Genomic DNA, 20,275 nt, shown 5'->3' on the forward strand with positions numbered 1-20,275 from the left:
TCTAGCATGTCTGGTATGGCGGCTTTCAGCGGCACTGTGACTTCATTCAGGTCTCAGTAGTCCACTGTTAGCCTTCAGTCTCCCTTAGATTTTTGTATGGGCCATATGGGTCTATTAAAGGGTGAATGAGTCTTACTGATCACTCCTTGAGTCTCCAGTTGATGGATGAACTTATGGATGGGAACCAGGGAGTCTTGATTGGTGCGATATTGTTGCCGGTGCACTGTCATGGTAGCAATTGGCACCTGCTGTTCTTTAACCTGCAGCAACCCCACCATCGACAGATCCTCTGAGAGACCAGGCAAGCTAGACAGCTATTTAATCTCCGTACTCAAGGCAGCTATACCAAAAGCCCACCAGCACCCTTTTGGGTCTTTGAAATACCCTCTCCTGAGATAGTCTATGCCAAGGATACATGGAGCCTCTGGACCAGTCACAATAGGGTGCTTTTGCCACTCATTCCCGGTTAGGCTTACTTCAGCCTCCAACACAGACAGTTCTTAGGGTCCCCCCATGACTCCAGAAATACAGATGGATTCTGCCCCCTTTGTAATCTGATGGTATTAGAGTACACTGTGCACCGGTGTCCACTAGAGCTTTGTACTCCTGTGGGGCTGATGTGCCAGGCCATCGAAGCCACACAGTCCAGTAAACCCGATTGTTCCTTTCCTCTGCCTGGCCGAAGGCAGGGCCCCTCTATTTCTGGTCTGAGTCTTCATTACTTGATTTTTTGTAACTGCAAACCAGAAGTCCCTTCATCAGGGTCAAAAGTATGGTCAGCCCTTCTACTCTGCCCAACAGACACTGGAGCAGTAATTTTCCTGGATGGACACCTTTTGGCTGTTGTTTTTCCTTGCAGTTCCTGTACCCGAGCTTCTAGTCTCCAGGTAGGTTCACCATCCCACTTCCTCATGTCCTCCCCCTTGGTCATGCAGGAAGACCCACAGGGTTGCACGTGGTGTGTGCCACCGGTACCCTTTCTCTTGAACAGGAAAAGGCTGACTCTTAATAGCTGAGGCCTTGGTCGAAGTGCGTGAGGAAGACCTACCCTTCTCGGCTTGCTCGAACATTTTTTGGGCCAGTCTGTCCACAGCCAAGACACAGGCACACATGGAGGGAGCAAGATTATCTTCGTATGCTCGGATTTGTCTGGCCAGTTCATCTATAGTTGGTGCCTCAGAGTCTGTCCAGCTCATTATCGCCAGGGTGTGGGTGTATGACATCAGTGCATTTTGTACAAACTTCCACCACATGGACCGCCTGCACTGGATTTCATCTGAGTCTTTGGATGCCTTATATATCTGGTATGAAAATATATAATCTTTTCATTATAGATCACCTCCAACATGGCTAATTGTCTCAGATACTGGATGCTACTTTTAACACTGGTCCATTTGCTTCAGGAATTTGCAAGTTCTTCCTTGAAGGGATACCTGTCCTTCACACTTGACAGGAGTTGCCTCCAAAGACTGAGGACTCCTGCCTTTTTTCCAATCCCTTTGTCAATGGCCTTATCCTTAGCAAGAGATCCCAGCTGCTGGGCTTCCTTACCCTCTGATTCCTGACTACTGGCCCCAATATCCCAGCATCGGAGCAACCAGCTGTGAATTAGCTCACCTGGTTGACGGCTAAAATCTTTTCGCATATCTTGCAGCTCAGTTAGGATAGGGATTGGGTGGTTTCTGTCTCATTTATGATTTCAGTCTCTTCCTCCTCCTGTTCTTGTGACTGCTCTGCCGTAGAACAGGCTGCCTCTTCTGATTCTTTCTCCTGTTCCCTCTTAGGAGAAGCTTCTTCATCCCTTACTAAACTAGTTGACTTCCACTTCCATTGTTTCTTTTTAGTTATAGGAGTGACTGATACAGTGTCTGGTTTAGCCACAGTGTCTACTGGTTTGTTTTCCTTCTCTTCTCCCTGATGGTGCTGCATGATACCGAGCAGTGTTTGGTAGATACTGGCCACGGCCCAGCACAGTGCTGTAGGTTGTTCCTCTTTGGACTAGCCACGACTTTTTTTTTCCCAAACATTCTATCACTTCATCAGGATCCTGTAGTTGTTTGGGAGTGAAGTTCCAGACCATTGGAGGTGAAAAGTCCTCTAGATACCTCCCCACATTCTCCCACATGCCGTGCCACCCATGACCATACTCTTACGGAGCCTGGGTCATATTCCTAAATTGCTTGTTAACCTTAGACAAAACGAAAGCAATATGTCTAAGAAATACCAATAGAAGTATTTTAACTACCCAAGGATGTTCAAGATACTGAGAAGTTATTGTAACGAGGGAGACAACATCACAGAAGAAGGTAGCAAGGGTGCCGTTCTGTAAATCCTCCACAAAAAACCTCTCAGAGGAAGAAGTATAATTGTTAATTGTCTCCATGAGATGGTACCCGAAGTACAGTAATGGCTTCAGTACAGAGACCAAATACCAGATTAAGCTCAAGGTCAGTGTTTTAATAATGAATCTCCCAGGCAAAACATCACTAATCACTACAGAGCACAGCAAACTGCAAAACCCAACACCAATCTCTAACAGGTACAGCAAAAAAAAGAGCATGGTGCAGATCAGATAAATTAATGTCAAGAACAGATGAATCAATATTGTGACCCGCAACTGTTAGCAGATATAAATCCCTTCTAATATGCTCTGTTCAAACTGTTATTATCTCAAACCCTTCAAGCCCCACGTCGCGCACCAAAAAGGATTGTCATGGTTTAACCCCAGCAGGCAACTAAGCACAACACAGCTGCTTGCTCACTCCCCTCCACGCCAGTGGGATGGGGAGAGAATTGGAAGAGTAAAAGGGAGAAAGCTTGTGGGTTGAGATAAGAACAGTTTAACAATTGAAATAAAATAAAATAAAATAATAAAACAAAGTAGTAGTAGTAGTAGTAACAATTGTTGATATTATTATTATTTATTGTAATGAAAAGGAAAATAACGAAAAGAGAGAAAAATAAAACCTAAGAAACACAAGTGATGCAAATGAAAACAATTGCTCAAAACCCACTGACCGATGCCTAGCCTGTCCCCGAGCAGTGGTCTCCTGGCCAGCTTTCCCCCTAGTTTATATGCTGAATGGTATGGAATATCCCTTTGGTCAGTTGGGGTCAGCTGTCCCGGCTGTGTCCCCTCCCAGCATCTTGTGCACCCCCAGCCTACTCGCTGGTGGGGTGGTGTGAGAAGCAGAAAAGGCCTTGACTCTGTGTAAGCACAGCTCAGCAACAATGAAAACATCCCTGTATTATCAACACTGTTCCTAGCACAAATCCAAAACACAGTTCCATATTAGCTACTACGAAGAAAATTAACTCTATCCCAGCCAAAACCAGCACAGCATTATATACTTCAGGCATCTTTTCTAAAGATGAGCTACTACATGTTTGAAGTCTGACAAAAGAACATGCTGATTTTTTTTTTCTTTCTGTCTGTAAATGTTATAACCAAGAGCTAGGCAAACTAGGCTGTTTAACTACAAGCCATCGCTTGCTCATGTGAAAATATTTCACACTCTATGATAAATATTTTCACCTTGCATTGCTTCATCTGATGACTACAGTTGCAGTAATACTGCCCGAGTTCAGAGGTATTGTTCCCTGGAGTCTTATCCTCTTATGAAAAGAAACCTGTGGCTTCAATGGGACAGGTAACAGATGTTTGCAATCTGGTCTCTCTTTTAAGCGTGTCTTCTTTTTAAGTGTTTTCAGCTCAGTCACAACCAGGAAGGGAGGTTGAAAGAAAGAGGCTGAAATGTCTGCAATTCAAGTTAGGAATTTTGTGTTGATGTGATTCAACCCAAGAGACTCCATCATTTAAACTGAAAAACTGGAAGAATAATGAAAATATCAAAATAGTTTCGTTCTATTCAAAAAGAAACATTTTGACTTCTCAGTTCAAAGCTAATATAAGCCTACTTTAAAAGAAAGGCTAAGCACATCTGAGAATGAAGCATTTTATTCACCCCGTTGGAAATGATTTTGCTTTTAAACTGAGGTTGTCTTATGCAAAATGGAAAAAGGTTACACTGATCTTTCTTAATCTCAGTCACCAAACTGGAACTTATACTTGCTTTTTTTTTTTTTTTAAATTACTTGAAAGTAATTCGGGGAATCTCCAATATTCAAGCGGAATAATTGTCTTCTGGTTTCTTTGCTACCAGGCTTGATTAGAAATCTTTTACGATAAAGTAACAGTGTTTGCATGACAGGATTTTTTCTTTTTTTTTTTTTTGAGGTCAGTCAAGATATGATACTATGATAACTACATTGTATAGTGCCACACTTAAGTTGGGACACATGGAAGAACTTGCTAAAGAATCATTTACCTGCCATTTCCCCCACCTTTTCTTTCTGTGGCCTTTCCAGATTAAACCAGTGTCACATACAATTAGGTCAAAAGAAAAGTGTAACTTCCTTCACTCATATTCATTAAAAGAAGACTTATTCTCCTGGAGATTGCTTGCACAAAGTAAATCAGTACTTTCTATTACTTAAAAATTTCCTTAGAGATTAAGTGCATAGATACTGGCACAAAATGAAAGCATAATTAAGCAAGTTGAGAGGGAATCTCAAAAGTACATGGTACATGGTACATGTACATGTACAAAAGTACATGGAACTTGATACAAATCGAGTTATTAGGAATAGGAACGTTTTCTGCTTTCATAAAAGATGAAAATAGATCGATGTTTGAAAATCTCAAAGATGATGTACTTAAGACTGTAAATGCAATTTATAAATCCTACTTTAGTTTACTGAGACTAAGAAATATTTTTTAAGCTACAGGGTGCGATAGAGTCAAATTAGCATGCCTAATTTAACTGAATATTATTTTAGAATAGTTAATATCAAGTTGGATTATTTTTTGTTGAACATACTCTTTGTTTCCCTGTGTATATTCCAGTCACATAACTCATACATCTGTTATTCCCAACATCAAGTCTACGATGTTTACACAGATCTCCCTGCAGGGCATTTTGGCCTAACTGAGTCGTTATGTCAACAGTATGTCCTAGTTTAATGATACTGTTACTTGGAATGCTGTCTTTTGCAAGTTTTCTCCCCCCCGGGGTTAACTCAGCCCTTCCACACTGAAATCAGAAAATTTGACCCTACTCTTAAGCAGGAGATGCTGGGAAGTCAACTCCGCTTTTTCTAGCACAGGGTTCTCAGCACTTCAGACCTGTAGAGTAGGTAATGTGACAGCTGAGATTCTGGGTTTTATGAACACATTTAAATCTTAATGCAATGCCAGTACTGGTTTCTGATAGTGTGTGCTAATGATCTGAAGATACAATTACTTAAAGTGGCATATTAGGATTTATTCTTTTGACAGAGGTAGGGATACGACTGTGTTCTCACTTCCATTCTTTTCTATTTGACCATCACCAGAAGAAAAATTCTTGTCCTGCAGATCCATTTTTAGGAACAAGTAATGAATATTTTAAAATAACTGTTAGACATTTATGCTGAAGCTTATTTGGAAAACAATATGGAGCCATTCCATATTGCAGCTTACAAGTATAATATTTTCAAGTGATTAAGGCACATATTAAGCATTTTTCAGTGAAATTCAAGCTTCTGAACACGGAAGACTTGATTTCAGTTTAATAAGAATCTGAAACAAACAGGTGCTTCATTGAAAAAAAAAGTCACAAGGTAGCTGCTAAGTCATTTGAAGATTTAAGAACAAACAGTTAATGTGTTTTTTTAATTAATGAGTATTTACACATACTTAATCTGAGATTTTCCAAAGACCTTATTGTTTAAGTATCTGTAGGCCATTTAGAAATCCACACCTTAATTTATTTCTTTCTATTTTTAATAAGTCAGTCATACTAAGTCTTTGTGTCCAATATCTATGAACAGTTTCAAAATGCATCAGAGTTCCTAATAATTAGCCACCTACTTCCAAAGCATTCTCTAATATTGGCTAGTAGTCATTAAAAAGTCCTTCCAAGCCTTGTGATATGCTCTCATCTTCATTTTGAGAAGGTAAACAAGTGCAGAAAGATTCTGCTTTCACACACAAGTACAATGTGTCAGGAGTTTCCATATTGGTATGCTCTATTTACACATGAAACTTGGGATCAGAGTGTCAAGGAATGTCCTCAGAAATTTGAGGATCATTACCAGGATTTAAAGCAAAAGATTCTCCAACCCCAAACTTAACCTAACTTACTTCACTGAAGCAAATACAACATCTTTGGGTTTCAAAAGACCTCTGCACACAGCATAAACTTGAAGTATCTCTTCAGTGAGGAAACTTTTTACATATTCATTTTCAGAGTAGAACCTCAGTGCAAGGACCTGTTTTACAAAACTGAATGATAGATAGATGTGGGCGCTCAAAACCTTAGAAAATCAGGCAAGAAAAAACTAACATAAAACCACAAAAGAATTTATTTTTTTAAATAACGGGAGATATTCACATGCGACAACGTAGGATTTTCAAATTAGTAAGTGCTATTAACTATGGAGCCCACTATGAATCGGAATTGAGCTGGACTTCCTGATCTTAAATCATTTAGATTGCACAGAAAATTCCACACTCTGGCAAATAAAGTCTTGTGGTTTAGCAGACATCTAAAAAAGGGTTTTATTTTCACATGCTGCTGCAACGTATTACAGAGTGTTGCCACATGCAAATAACTGTTAGTGGAACAAACTACTTGTGAACTAACATAATTTGGAAAATTATATTAAACAAAAATAGAAATCTGCATTTTTGCCTTACTACACAAAAGAAGAAGCATTTTAAAACATCAGTTTCTATTACAATACTTTGCTCAACTCTTTACATTCCTTTTTAGAAATGCATAATCTTTCTGAATAGTCTTTCAATACCCAGAGAATCATAGCTTTTTTCAAGTTCTTTCAATATCGCAGTACCAAAGCACGTAGGGACTGGAACTATATATTTTTGTAATTAATTTCCTTAAGATAATGTTAGAAACATCAAGTTCTTTAAAATATAGATGAATTTCAAGGTGAGTCTGCTAGCAGATGTTATTAATGGCATATGATTTATTGTGACATGAAATCTGATCTGAAACTCATGTTATTAGCTGAGCTTTTTATAAATTATAATTGCCAACTGCTGAAAATATGCAGAAAGACCACTGATAAACTAGCTTCATCTTCAGGGCCTAGAGTATCTGCAATTGCTAAATGTCCAATATCTCTAGTCCTGCTGAATGAGTATAAAACTTTGGGATGTGCAGATCAGGCTTGAGTTCAGATCTTTTCATAGTATAATTCTTTCAGAATGAGAAGCATTGGAGGTAGGAAGAAGAGGTCATACAAAAGAAATGTTTACTGTGGAACTTAAAAAGAAACATACACTTGGGGTCATAGTATGTCATTGCATAGATGCTAAACAGATTGAGCATTTAAGAAAAAAGCCCCCATGTCTGACTGTTAAATGTAAAATTTTTACTTTCAACATGAAAACAGTAAGAAGTTAGATAATATTAAAACACTTTCAAACATCGTTCTGTACAGCTCTAAGGCGACAGCACAAACAACATATTTTATTGTCCTAAGGTCTATGAAGATTTGCATCTACACAAGACTTTCCAGGTCACCCCCATGGAAAACTAAAGAAAGTCTATGAGTAGGCTCACAATGACAAAACATTTGTTTTAACAATTATTTCTAGATATTCCCCATTTATTCCCAATAACTTCCTATCTTACTTTCCTCTCCCCATGTGCCTTTAAATGTTAATTAAAGTTTCTGAAATGTTGCTTTTACCCATCACAACTTATGTGCTAAATCACCTAAATAAGAAGAGACAAATACAAGCCTTGCATTATGAATATTATCTACTCAATAACCCAGATATTGAAAGCAGGTGAATTTACAGTACATGTTGTAATACATTTTTAATCTCCAGAAAAGCTCTGAGATAACATTGCAAATTCAAAAAGCAACACAAGGAACAGATGCAAAGTCTCATTCCTGACTTTTTTACGTATCCAAAGCTGTTTAATGATAAAAGCATTTATGTGTAAAATGGCATTCACTTGCCCTTACTAAGAGTATATATGGAAGAGCCCCCTGTCAATGCATCAGTGTGCGTATGGGAATGAAACATAAGGATCACCATCTGCAGCTGGCTAATAAGTGTTCTTCTGTGCCTAATGGCAAAGTGTCAATTCAGGGATCCTCAGATACCACAATGCATCATCTTGTCCATGCTAGTCTTACAAGTCAAACATTTCACATGTGAGAACAGTTTATTTATAATGCTATTCATTTCAGTTGAAATACCAGATATAAAACAGTTACACTACCAGTAGTCTGGAAGCATATACTTAATATAAAATGCACCAATTCCCTCTCTTTTGTAAGGATCAATATTTTAAAGGATGTGCAAAATTTAACCCCTCACAGAACATACCTTAATAACATGGAAAGATTCTTTACATATGCAAATATTTTTAGATTCTTACCTGCTGTTGAACTTCTCTGGATGTTTTTCTCTCATGATATGGAATCTGTGGGCAATTGAAGCATCCTAACAGGAAAAAGAAAACCATAAATCTATCATGACAGGTAAATTGTAAAACAGAAGACCAAAACTGTAAACAAGGCATATAATTTGCAAGGTGTTTTGTGAACTATCATTTTCAACAAGAGCAGTACTCTTATCACTTGGAAAGCTTACACGTACCCTGTTCCAAGCATGGGACACATCTGAACTTAACAATTTATTACACTTGTTACAGTTTCCACTATTCCTTTTTACAAATCAGACATGATAGTAACATTTACTGGAAGGGTCTTCAACTTCTGTACAGAAAATATCATCCCGATCTGGTGAAGGTTTACAACAAGACGATTCATACAGTTCGTTCTTGTTGGAATACTAAATAAAGTCTATGAAATCTATTCCTTTAGTAAAGGTGAGTGATAGATTCAGCAGTTACTTTATACGCATATAGCTTGATATTTGCATATGGCCATTCAATAGCTTTCTCTAAAATTTGGTAGAAAATGGGAATAAATGCCAGGAGATGCCCCATTTGCTACATGTCAGGGTGTGAAATCGTGTGGGGGAAAAATGGATTAATATAAAAAAGAGACATGTTAATTATATTAAATATATTTTACAAAAATAATTTAAAATGTAGTAAATGATGCTAATAATACATTTAAATAACATGTATGTGAAATGAAATAGCTGTATGAAATACTTGTATAACATTTTAAAAAGAATCAAACCATTGTGGTGGTGGAGTTGCTGAAAATAGAATATTTGGAACTGATGTGCTTGAATCAGTTTTCACAGCATTTTTATATCTCCTGTGCAGGTATGAAAACAATGTTTTCCTCATTCCAGATCATGTAATATTTATTTCACATACTAATCATTAAAAATTTACAAACTGGGAATTAAGAATGTAACAAGTTTTTTCATCTTTTAATGTATGTATCAAACGAGGTGTGAGAGTATGAAATCTACCAACTCTTCAGTCTTGCAGGAGATAGTAAACACAGAGAAATCCATTCGGATCATGTTTTTATAATTATGTCTTAAAATGCTGCATATATAAGACTATAAATATTAGAAGAGTTAGTTAGTAAAATATTTAAATGAATTCCAGTTTTTACGTGAATAGAGTTTGACAAAAACTACAAATAAAACTACCACTATAATCAAGTATCCTGTATACAAAAAAAAAGTTTACCAACTTATAAGATTATTGAAACATAAAAACTAAGAATTTGAGAGAAGTATTAAATTCAGTATGAAGTCTATAAATAGCAACATTTTAAAGGATTTTCAAACAATAAGAATTAGCATTTGGGGGCAAAACTAAAATAGAAATACTTTACTTAAATTTTATATTATTGCTGATTCCAAACATGACTAAAATACTTCGTTTAAAATAATTTTTATCTAAACCAATCAACATTAATGTAAATCTCAAATGAGCAACCAAGTATTTAGTGTAGATATCTAGGTACCCACTAACATCAAACATGGCTGCAACACTTTATGTCTAAAATAGTTTTTTATTTACTAGAATCTTAAGCAGACCATGCTCCAGAGAATAGACTGGTCCAGCCTTCAAGGTTTTATTTACTAACTCATGGGTACTTTGAAAAAATAAAAGTATGAACTTTAATAGCTTGTCAGAGATATAATTGTTCAGATAGATCAGTAACATTTAAATCAACTTTTAAGATTATGAATAAAAAAGCAATACATAAGTCATAATATTTTACATACACTCTGACTACATAAGGATGTAGCATAGTATAGAATTTTTAGGCAAAACTTGTGATCACTGATCAAATAAAAACAGTTACTGGCATCACTAAATGTATTCATTCCATTGAAATATTCACTTTTATTCATGATCTTGTTATGTAGTTTCTAAAGACGTACACAGTTTGTTGCTTTACACACATCACATCATTATTTACTTTTCTATTTATCTTTAAGAATGAATTATTGCCATTTAACATTTTACTGTTCTACATGGAAATGACAGCAAAAATCCCTAGTGAATGGACTGGTGTTAGTCATAAAAATGCCTTATTGTTCTGTCCTGTCGTCCAAACTGTCATCTGAAACTTTCAGTGCTATATTCTCAAACTGCACTCATCATTACTTTAAATTTATTTTTACGTGCAATTTTATAAGGCAAATATCCACAACTATCCAGGTGATCCCACAGTACTTGGAGAGGGATGAAATAAAGCTGACAGTAAACCCTGAGACGTCACACTTCTAAACAAAGCCTGCCAGCTGAACTAAAATAATAACTCTGTTAACTTCAGAAAGACTCATCATTCATACTTTATCCCACATAAGATATGCCAACATTAGAAAAGTATATTTGTTAGCCAGTTCTATATGAAAAAGAAATAAAAGGACTACTGTTGTAGTTAACTTAATTTTCTACACATTGAAGCAAAAGAATAGGACAGACTCAAGACAAAATGAATGAAGGAGTAGTAGCATATCTGACAGAAACTAGGAAACACTAATCAAGGACTAACTGTCTAATGAATGAAATGAAAAGGCTAATGTGCTTACTCATGCATAACAAATGCAAGGCACAAACAGCTAGGGATCAATGCCCACTGCAGATGGCAAACAGGCAGTTGTTTCCATGCAAGGTTGATTTGATCAAAATTTTCCCCTGCCTGAACATTTTCTGACTCAAAAACGGATCAACTAACTTAATGAGCTGAGAGGTTAAAAAAGTAATACATAAAGCTAATTTTGATGAGCACAACACAAGACAGGCACATGTCAGACCAATTTCATACAAAAATTGTTGAAAGGCTATTTTTATTAATGGAGACTGTAAACCAGGGTAGTAACTGCACACAGATAAGCTCAAAGGTAGGGGAGCTGCTAAGGCTTTCTTTAGTTTATACTGCCCAACTGCTCTTTTGAACCCTTAATTGGGTCCAACATACAGAGTCCTTAGATTCCCTAGCACAGGGACCTCTTCCCAGCCGTAAGTCCATGCTATAGGAAAATCTGAAACCAGCCCATGCTGGTTGCATGTTAGCAAAATAATCCTTTGCTTTAGGGGGAAAAAAGAAAAGAGAAAAAAAGAAAAACTACAGTGAGTTTTCTGTCTTTCAAATGTCTATCCTCTTTTACTTGTTAAGATAGTAGCATACAGACTAGTAGACATAAATGAAAAACAACCGGAAGAATTAAAAGTAACAGGAACTTGAGAGTGGGTAGGAATACAAGTTCTGTCTCATAAGAGCTACAGGAATTACCAGATGCCATCCCTGAATCCTGAGGAACAATCATTAAAAGTTTTGTATTTCTGGATGAGGGGAGCAGAGAGTCCTTCATTGTGAGCTGTTTTGGCCACGTTTGAAATATTCATTTTAGCAGACTTCATTCAGCCATTTCAGAAAGAGACATCTAGTCTAATCTATTTAGAGCATACTACTGTTGTTGGACCAATGGAGAATTAATTTCTTTTTTGTGTCACAAACTATCTTAAAATCACCTAATTAACTGTACTGAGAAACAGAGCAATATCCACATGCATGGTAAGTCAAATATTGTTTGCATATTGTTGCTTCAATATGCTGATCTTTCCTGGTACCTGATACTGTGGATGGCCAGTAAAATATGAGAAATGATTGGTGTAAAAGAGAAAACCCAGGAGTCAGTAAAGCAAACTCACATGCTTCATGATATTACCTAGCAAGGTAACAAGTGAACAGGTTTTTTTAGAAAGGTCATTTGACAGTCAGATACTGGTCTATAATTAGTATCACCTGTGGGCATTATTTAATAATTTTTATTCAGAAATTGATATGCATGCTAGCCTGAAATGCAATTTTCCAGCAGTACTATACCTGAATCTAAATCTTTTCAATTTTTAAAAGTAACATACCATAAGTGCACACAAACATGCCTAAAATTTGCAAGAGCTTTATTATTAATAACAATCTGAGGAGACACAATGCTGTCAGGCCTGTTGCAAGGTGAAAGGAGGAGGAAGGTCTTAAGGGATCATTGTAATATGAAACTAGTACCTTTCACTACACCCATGCTTCAGCCACAAAGCTCATTTTACACCTAAAGCATTGTAATACTTTTCACCAAAGCATCCAAGAATGGAGATTTTTTCAGGGTATTTGCATCAAAATCAATGCTGGTGTGCAAAGTAATGCTGAGTACAGAGCATTTAAAATCAGAACTAAGTAACTAATTAGGCAATTTTGTGTTTCTGATAGCGTTATATGAATATTTGAGTTGTATGCTACTATTCTAAAATACTTAATTTCTTTTTTAAGATATACAGTATTTTTACAGTCATTTACATGTCATATGCAATATTTAATAGCCTAGATGATGATAACTTCTCTGAACTTTCATTTCATAATATCACCAATCCAATCTGAAAAAAACTACCACACCTTGTTCTCTTTTGTATGCCTCCCTAGTTTAGATGGTTTCCACTCACTGCTGTAGCATTTTGAAAGTAGAGATGAAGGAATGGGTGTTTGAAGAACACAAGATGCAGTTTATCTCAATTTAAATTCTACAAAATTGTAAACAGAGTCTTAAAAAATGTACCTTTATATCTTCCAAATATTTAACCTGGACATATGTGTGATGTACACATGTATGCACCCTTAATTTTAACCTGTTCGGAGTTTGAAGTAGCGGGGCTATCCTTCTTATATCTCACTCAGGTTTGGTTTAAATCCTGACAGTGAAGATAAGATAGAGAACAGACAGAGCATATCTGAATCTACTCCTAGGAAATGGAAAAAATATTTTAATTGAACTAGGACATTTCTCAAAGTGACCTGCCAAGAAGAAAAGAAGCTTAAGTTGCTACACCTCTTTAATACCTTATGATTGACTTACACACATATATATTCATCTTTTTAATGGGTATTAGCATTACCGGAAAGCAATCTGAAGCAGTCTTTTCAGAGGAGTAACCTTATACATTGTGAATAACCTTATAGGAAGATTAATGCATTTAATATATGTCTATCTATAAGCTTGCTGTGATTAAAATTTCCATTAAATAATAATTTTTATGCTGGTGAACAAACAAATGACCAATGTGCATCTTCTTTGGATATAAATGGTCTGATTATTTTTTTCTAAGATGCTTCTTTAATTAAGGCTTAATGGATCCACAAGGCTAGGAAGCTTAAGGGATAATTCAGCAACCTGTAATCTTTGGATCAGAACGCAAATCTAACCTGAACAACCAGTTAGCTCACATCAGTTATTAAAGTGGAATAGTACAGATGTACAAAAAATATTATTGAAAATAGATTAAGAAAAGTTTGCTGTAGTGGCTTAAGACTAAAAATTATTTTCTAGATAAACAAACATCCTTATGATTATGCATTCCACTTTCTGCACATATACACAACAAGCAAAAACCACAGATCTATCCTTTGTTTTTAATACTTCCCATGCCATAATAATCAACGGTCTCAGATAAGCAAATAATATTGCTAGTACTGAACAATTCAATGATCCAAGTATAGAAAAAGGTACTCAAGAAGCTTCAGGTCCTTCCTTGTTTGAATCAAGCTGTCATTTCATATTTGACTCCCAGGTATTTTTGATTAAATTACACGCATTAACCTGAGAGTCAAAGTAAGAGATCTTAAAAAAAAATTTCATTAATACATTAGTTTTTGGTGAAACACTAGTTACTATAGTCATCGTAGTTTCTGCGGAAATTCTGAGCCAGTATATCTGAGAAAGGTGATAGTCTGAGAAGGTCACAGCAAGAAGAGATTTCAAGCTCTGTTTGATACAGCTTTACTAAAAGATAATGATAATTCCTGACTTTCTTAAGAAAAAATCTGAGAAAAAAAAATCTGAGACACTTGTGTTCCTGGTTTTCCAAGAAAAACACAGAAACTGTCAAGATAATGCTATTCGTTTTGTCAGTGATATTCTTGACAGCCAGGCCTCTAATGGTCATGTTTAAATACATTCCAGCTGTACAAGTATTTCTAAGTGAAGTGACAGTTCATATTTTAAATACTCATTTAAATAGGTAATAACTCTAAACCCAGGATGAAACGTAAGTAACCACAATATTTATAAATGATAGGCAAAAGACCAAAGAATGGGATATCCTGAAATTGTAACAAAATATTTGGAATGAGCCTTCAAATGGAAGAACATTCCGTCTCCCTTTTCATTTGAAGTCAGATCTCTGTTGAGTTTCTGATACCATATATACACAATTTAATACTAGCAATGTTTCACACAGACACAAAGTGGAATCCATTTTGCAGGAAAAGATGTGTTTGTTAAAAAAACAACAACCCACCCCTATGTTCTTCCTATCTATAACTCTATAACATACAACTAGTGGACATGTACACAAATTTACTCATCAGAATTTACTATTGATCAATTCATATAGGGTAACCACATGTCCCAGCTGTGTAGGGACCAGTCCAGGGATCAGTCCTGTAAGACAAGCCTTTGTACCAGTATCTCAAGGACTTTCTTTGAGGAGCTATTTTGGTTTTCAGAAACTGACACTAAATTTCTATGTATCTATATTTTTAAGTCACTAATCAAATTCAAGGACCATCAAAGAAGATTGGGAAATAAGGCAATTAGGTTATTATCAGACTAGATGACTAAAACAACCTGTGCCCCACGACTCAATACGATGCAGAGGACATGTAACCTGTAAGATGAGCTCTGCTGAGGATACACTACGTTACTGAGCACATCTTCCTTTCTTTATATTTGGTCACCCTAAATTTACTGTAACTAGAGAAGGGTTCGTCTAGATCCATGCTGAGTGTTTATGTGGTCACTAAAAGGAGAAGAAGAAAAGTGATCACATGGCAATTAGCCAACATAGCCATATAGAGAGTGTATTAAATATCTTGTGTATTAAAAAGATCTCTGTGGTAAACCTTCAGTAGCATTTCTGATAACTGCTGATGAAGAACTATGTTCAAATTGTCCCAAATTATTCTGCACAATGAGTTTGAGCATAACACAATCAAGGACACAGCTCAGATTGAAAGTCAATATAAGCGATGCAATATAATGCAATTGGCTGTTACTTTAGCTGTTCTTCAGAAACACACAGCAATGGCTCACAGATATCTTCAGTAAAAAGCACAGAAACAAAGTTTACACTAAGAGCCTGTCTAGCTTGAAATGATTGCCTAGACTTTCATACCCAGCACTTTTGCAGTTCTGAGGAGAGGTGAGTAATTCTGCCCCCAAGAATCAATTACTAAATGGTTTTTTTGTGAAATAATAATTATCGCCATCACACTAAACACTTAAAGAGAAAGGAATATTTAGGATAAGGAATAATTGCTTGTGCAGTCTTGAAAAATTAAACTCAACTTATTTATGGTTTTCAAACACTGCCCTAATAAAAAACCCAAAACATCTAAACAAGAAAACCAAATCCCTTTGGGTATTTTCATTTTGAGTTTTCATTAAATTGGTATTAGAGTAGTATTCTCAGGGGCTAAATTTAGGCCCTTAATTTAGGTGCCTAAACTGGCAGGATGGTCTCTCTATCCTCCCAGTATGCTCAACAGTAAGAAAAAAAAGCTCTTCAGAAAGGTTCCTCCAAAAGGCATGTAGATAAGTTTCTGTTCTGAATGATTGTTTGGAAATCTGTTGTTATTAATCATACAAGAAGCTGAGCACATCTTTATGAAGTTATGCCTGAAATGCAACAGTTTGAGCAGTCCTCTGAAATCTTCACTGGGGTTCAAGCCAAATCTTGTATCATCACCCATTTTATATGCCCATTTGCTTGATAGGGATCAAATAATAAATGTACACCTGACTTCTCCTTAGCAACTTCCCATAACTTGTTAGTCAAAGCCTTGGCAACAGAGCCTTATAATTTTAATACATATTTATGTTATTCATTTGTTTACATAGCAGATATTTACTTTTATAAGAAGTATGCAAACCACTGAAACATCTCTCATTGATTTACAGTCTGAAAGAATATTTTTCTCTTAACTGAAAAAGGCCACTGTTTTCCTCATTCATTATGTTTTCAATTTGAAATTTAAATTTTTGCATTAGAATATGATTTATTACCTTCCCTACTGGACAAATACTAATTCATAAAAAACCCCTGCATACTCATAAGTTAGGGCTAGATGTAAGATTATTTAGCTGCAGACGTTCTCTCTCTCTCCATTGATTCATGACAAACTTTTTAAGATCCTCTCTCTCACATCTTTTATATAGCCTCTTCACTCTTTTTTATAGACCTAAAAGCAACTTTCGTGACTTTTGCTCAATATCTGCACTTGTTCTTGCATTGCATTGATCAAAATAGAATCCTTCTACTTTGTTTTCTTGGGTTTGTCTTCAACTGTGTTATCCCCAACTAAGCAGACATATCAGACACAGGTTTTCTTCATCTCCTCATGACTCAGATTTTCATTTTAAAGTGTTTTTAATTTGTGTCAAGCTTCTTCCTTTGAAAGATTTTAGGATTGTCCTGTTCACCTTTTCTAATTGCATTGACATTCTTCACCTTCACCAACTTCTCCATTTGATTTGTGGTAAATGAGCCAAACTTCTCGGGTTTTTTTGTCCTAAAAAAAGGATCGTTACCTTGCACATTCCACATTATTTGACAAGCAGCTCTTTATCGCTAACACCAACTCTCTCCGTTTCAGGAATTTCTCCCAGAACTTCCCTTTCTGACATCATTTTCCAGGGTCAGCGTCAGTGCCCTTTTCTTCTATTCCACCCCCCATTTTTTCCCTGAGCTGATAAATTCACTACAGCTTGTCTGCCCTGCAGGAGAAGGAGAGCCTCTGCCAACACCACTGGCCTGCATATTCCAACTGAGCATCTCCAATCATGAAGAAGTGATGAGTTCAGAGAGTCTGTGGATGACTAAGATATTTGTTCATTGTATTCAGTGTAAGTGTCAGGTCTAAGAAAACACCTTCCTCAGACACTCTTTCCTCCATCTCCAAATCCACCTGGGTCATAAAGCTAGACATTCAGTTGTCTGATCCACCTACCAACAAAGTACTGACCTAGAGGCCTTTGTTTTTATTTAGGATTTCACTCCCCCCTCCCCCAAAATACTGTTGATACTGCTTGCATGATTACTATATTCATTTTCCCTCTTGCTTTTGCTGCTTAGTTTTTTCATCATATATTTTACTTCTGTAGCCTGCTTTTTAAAAACTTGTTGCAAAATATCTGGAATGGCAGAACAAGCTCTGTTTTCTCTCATGGAATTCAGGACCGCTTAGGCTCAAATGCTGTTGGTCCAGAAGCACAGTTAACTCAAGCATAGGCTTTATTTTTCTTGAATTATGGCTCTCCACAATTTTATGTTGCCAATCTTTCACGCAGTCTTAATTTTACCTGCACCATAAGCTTCTTGTTAAGTGAGCAGCTGCAGAATACTCCAATGTGGAAAGAAAACCAAGTCCTCACTGCCAAATGCCTGATGTAACTTCTAAATGACTACATATCAAGACCATGGAAGTGCCATGTCCTGAGGGCAAACTCTTTTGTCCACAGTTTGAGTGGGTGATGGTTGCAAGGATTTTTTGTCCTTTGGCCTTCAGTTCTTACCATCATTTGGTGGTAAGTCTTGGCTTGCTGTCCTGGCAAACTGTAAAAGCTTCCTAATTCCCACACAGGCTTCTATAGAGGTTCCTTCAAGCTTCCTTCCCCCTTTATCCTCCACTGATCTAGGCCTTGTGCTTGTACCAGTAAGCACTTGGGATCCAGTTCAGACCTAAGGGTCTGTCAAAGTATGACATAGCTGTGGGAAAGTAACAACAGCAACTACAGAGCAAGCTTGTAGGCCCTGGGTGGTGCTGTCTCCATGGAGGAAGAGTGAGAGGTATCCTACTCTTTTCAGGTGTTTAAGCATGTTAAATGCATGTACAGCCTTTGAGGGCTTCCAAGTTCTGAAGAAGTAGCAGAAGAGTCTAATGGAAGTACCTACACATGGCCTGGTTCTCCTTAGTGCTCACAGCTAACGCGAAAGAGCCAGATTGCCTTACAGCAGAGTGAGGTCATAGGGCAAAGGGCAGAAGAGTTTTGCATTAAACTGAGACAAACCTATTCAACAGGTAGTTTGAAAATAACCGGGCAACTGAGAAGCCTCCAAGAATTATGAGCTAGATTCACATGATTTACTCATGCCAAGCCTACCCCCACCAGACTGGTTTCTCTGAGTATCTAAAAGGGTACTGCAGAAATAGAATGAAATTAAATGGTTCATAAAGGTATTAGACTGAACAGATTAGACCCTAGCAGATCATCTTGATCACACACTGGCTTTACTGCTACTGTTACTGAAATTTGTAACTTTAAAGATGAATGCATACTAGTATTCATACACAGTGTAAGTGACCAGACTCCTTCCTGGAGTGCAAAACCCAATCACATACTACATGGCGATGACCAATATTTCCACGAAAAATAAGGGGTTAATATTCTCTGAAATATGCCTGCTATCCCAAAAACTTAATATAATTAGTTCATATAAACAGTGTTTTATATCAATTGCTCTCAAGTTAAAGAAAGACTAGGCTCTGCAGTAATATCTATCCGAAATACAAACTAGACTAAAAAATGAAACTAGATGTCATCTTACTGGGCATTTTGGGGCTGAAAAAGACATTCTGCATGAATAATAAGTTCCTGTATTCCAAAAAAACCATAAAACATGCTATGGCTTATAGAATAAAAAGCCTTTTCTAAAATTAGTATTTGGATAAATGGCAAAGTGTTAAAATATGTCGAAATATGAACACGTGTTTATGGTAGGTGTAGTCATAGAATCATAGAATGGTTTGGGTTGGAAGGGACCTTAAAGATCATCTAGTTCCAAATCCTCTGCCATGGGCAGGGATACCTTCCACTAGATCAAAGCCTCATCCAACCTGGCCTTGAACACTTCCGGGGGGGAAAGTAAAATATTACAAAATTGATTCACATATATTTTCCTCCTGAAACAGATCAAGCTTTCTCTATAGCTGCTTTGACTAAATAATTTAAGTATGTAAAATGTTTTACAGAGATGATGTACCCAGTGTATTGCACACAGGGGTTATATAGTAGCTATTTTTGAAGTCTCTGGACATTAAAAGGTTTTGGTTAAATATATTTATTTGTTCCACAGAGAGGTTCTATTATGTGGTATAAAGGCAGTAAGTCACAGGTTATTATCAGAATGTTGATATTTAGGGACAACAAAAGATATTTTTGTTGTACAATTTATTGTACCCAGCTCACCAATAATTAAGAACTGTAAATATATTTTAACAAAATTAACATGCAGTCAAAATTGGCTTCAGCTGAAATGGAAAAAACACCCAGCAACTTTAGAAACTACCAATTCTGTATTTCACTATTGGTTTATGCAATACTACTTCACTATTAAGCAATCTCACAAGAAAATAAAAAATTTCGTTCATGGTGTGGTCAGAAACCCCGGAAACTGCACTGAAGTCCTTATGATTTCACACATATAGAATTTTGAACCCAAGAAATCAAAATGTCCGAATTGCTTTAGAAGTGCTGCATTGATCCTTCAGAGAGGGCTAAATAAATGTTTTTGTTGCCTTTCACATGCCATAGATCCAAGTTTGCAGAAGACTGGTGAAAAAGTCTAGAGAAGTGTATGATGAGTGGAACTGAGAAATTCCTTAAATTTTCTCGCAAAAAACCTCCCCCTCCCAAGTGTGCACTTGCATAATGCTTTTTGCTTAACCATCTGGACAGGCTCAGTGCGTCATGGTTGTT

General features: G+C 36.6%; 1 protein-coding gene across 1 annotated transcript in view; it reads right to left on the reverse strand.

Moving 5' to 3' along the window:
* DGKB (diacylglycerol kinase beta) overlaps positions 1-20,275 on the reverse strand; it is a 341,552-nt gene that overhangs the window by 145,123 nt on the left and 176,154 nt on the right. Inside the window, exon 21 of the mRNA XM_059818825.1 lies at positions 8,460-8,524. Within this exon, the coding sequence (XP_059674808.1) occupies positions 8,460-8,524 (65 nt within the window). The remainder of the gene's footprint in view (positions 1-8,459; positions 8,525-20,275) is intronic.

Source organism: Gavia stellata, chromosome 6 (genome assembly GCF_030936135.1).
Source record: "Gavia stellata isolate bGavSte3 chromosome 6, bGavSte3.hap2, whole genome shotgun sequence".
Taxonomy (NCBI): domain Eukaryota; kingdom Metazoa; phylum Chordata; class Aves; order Gaviiformes; family Gaviidae; genus Gavia; species Gavia stellata.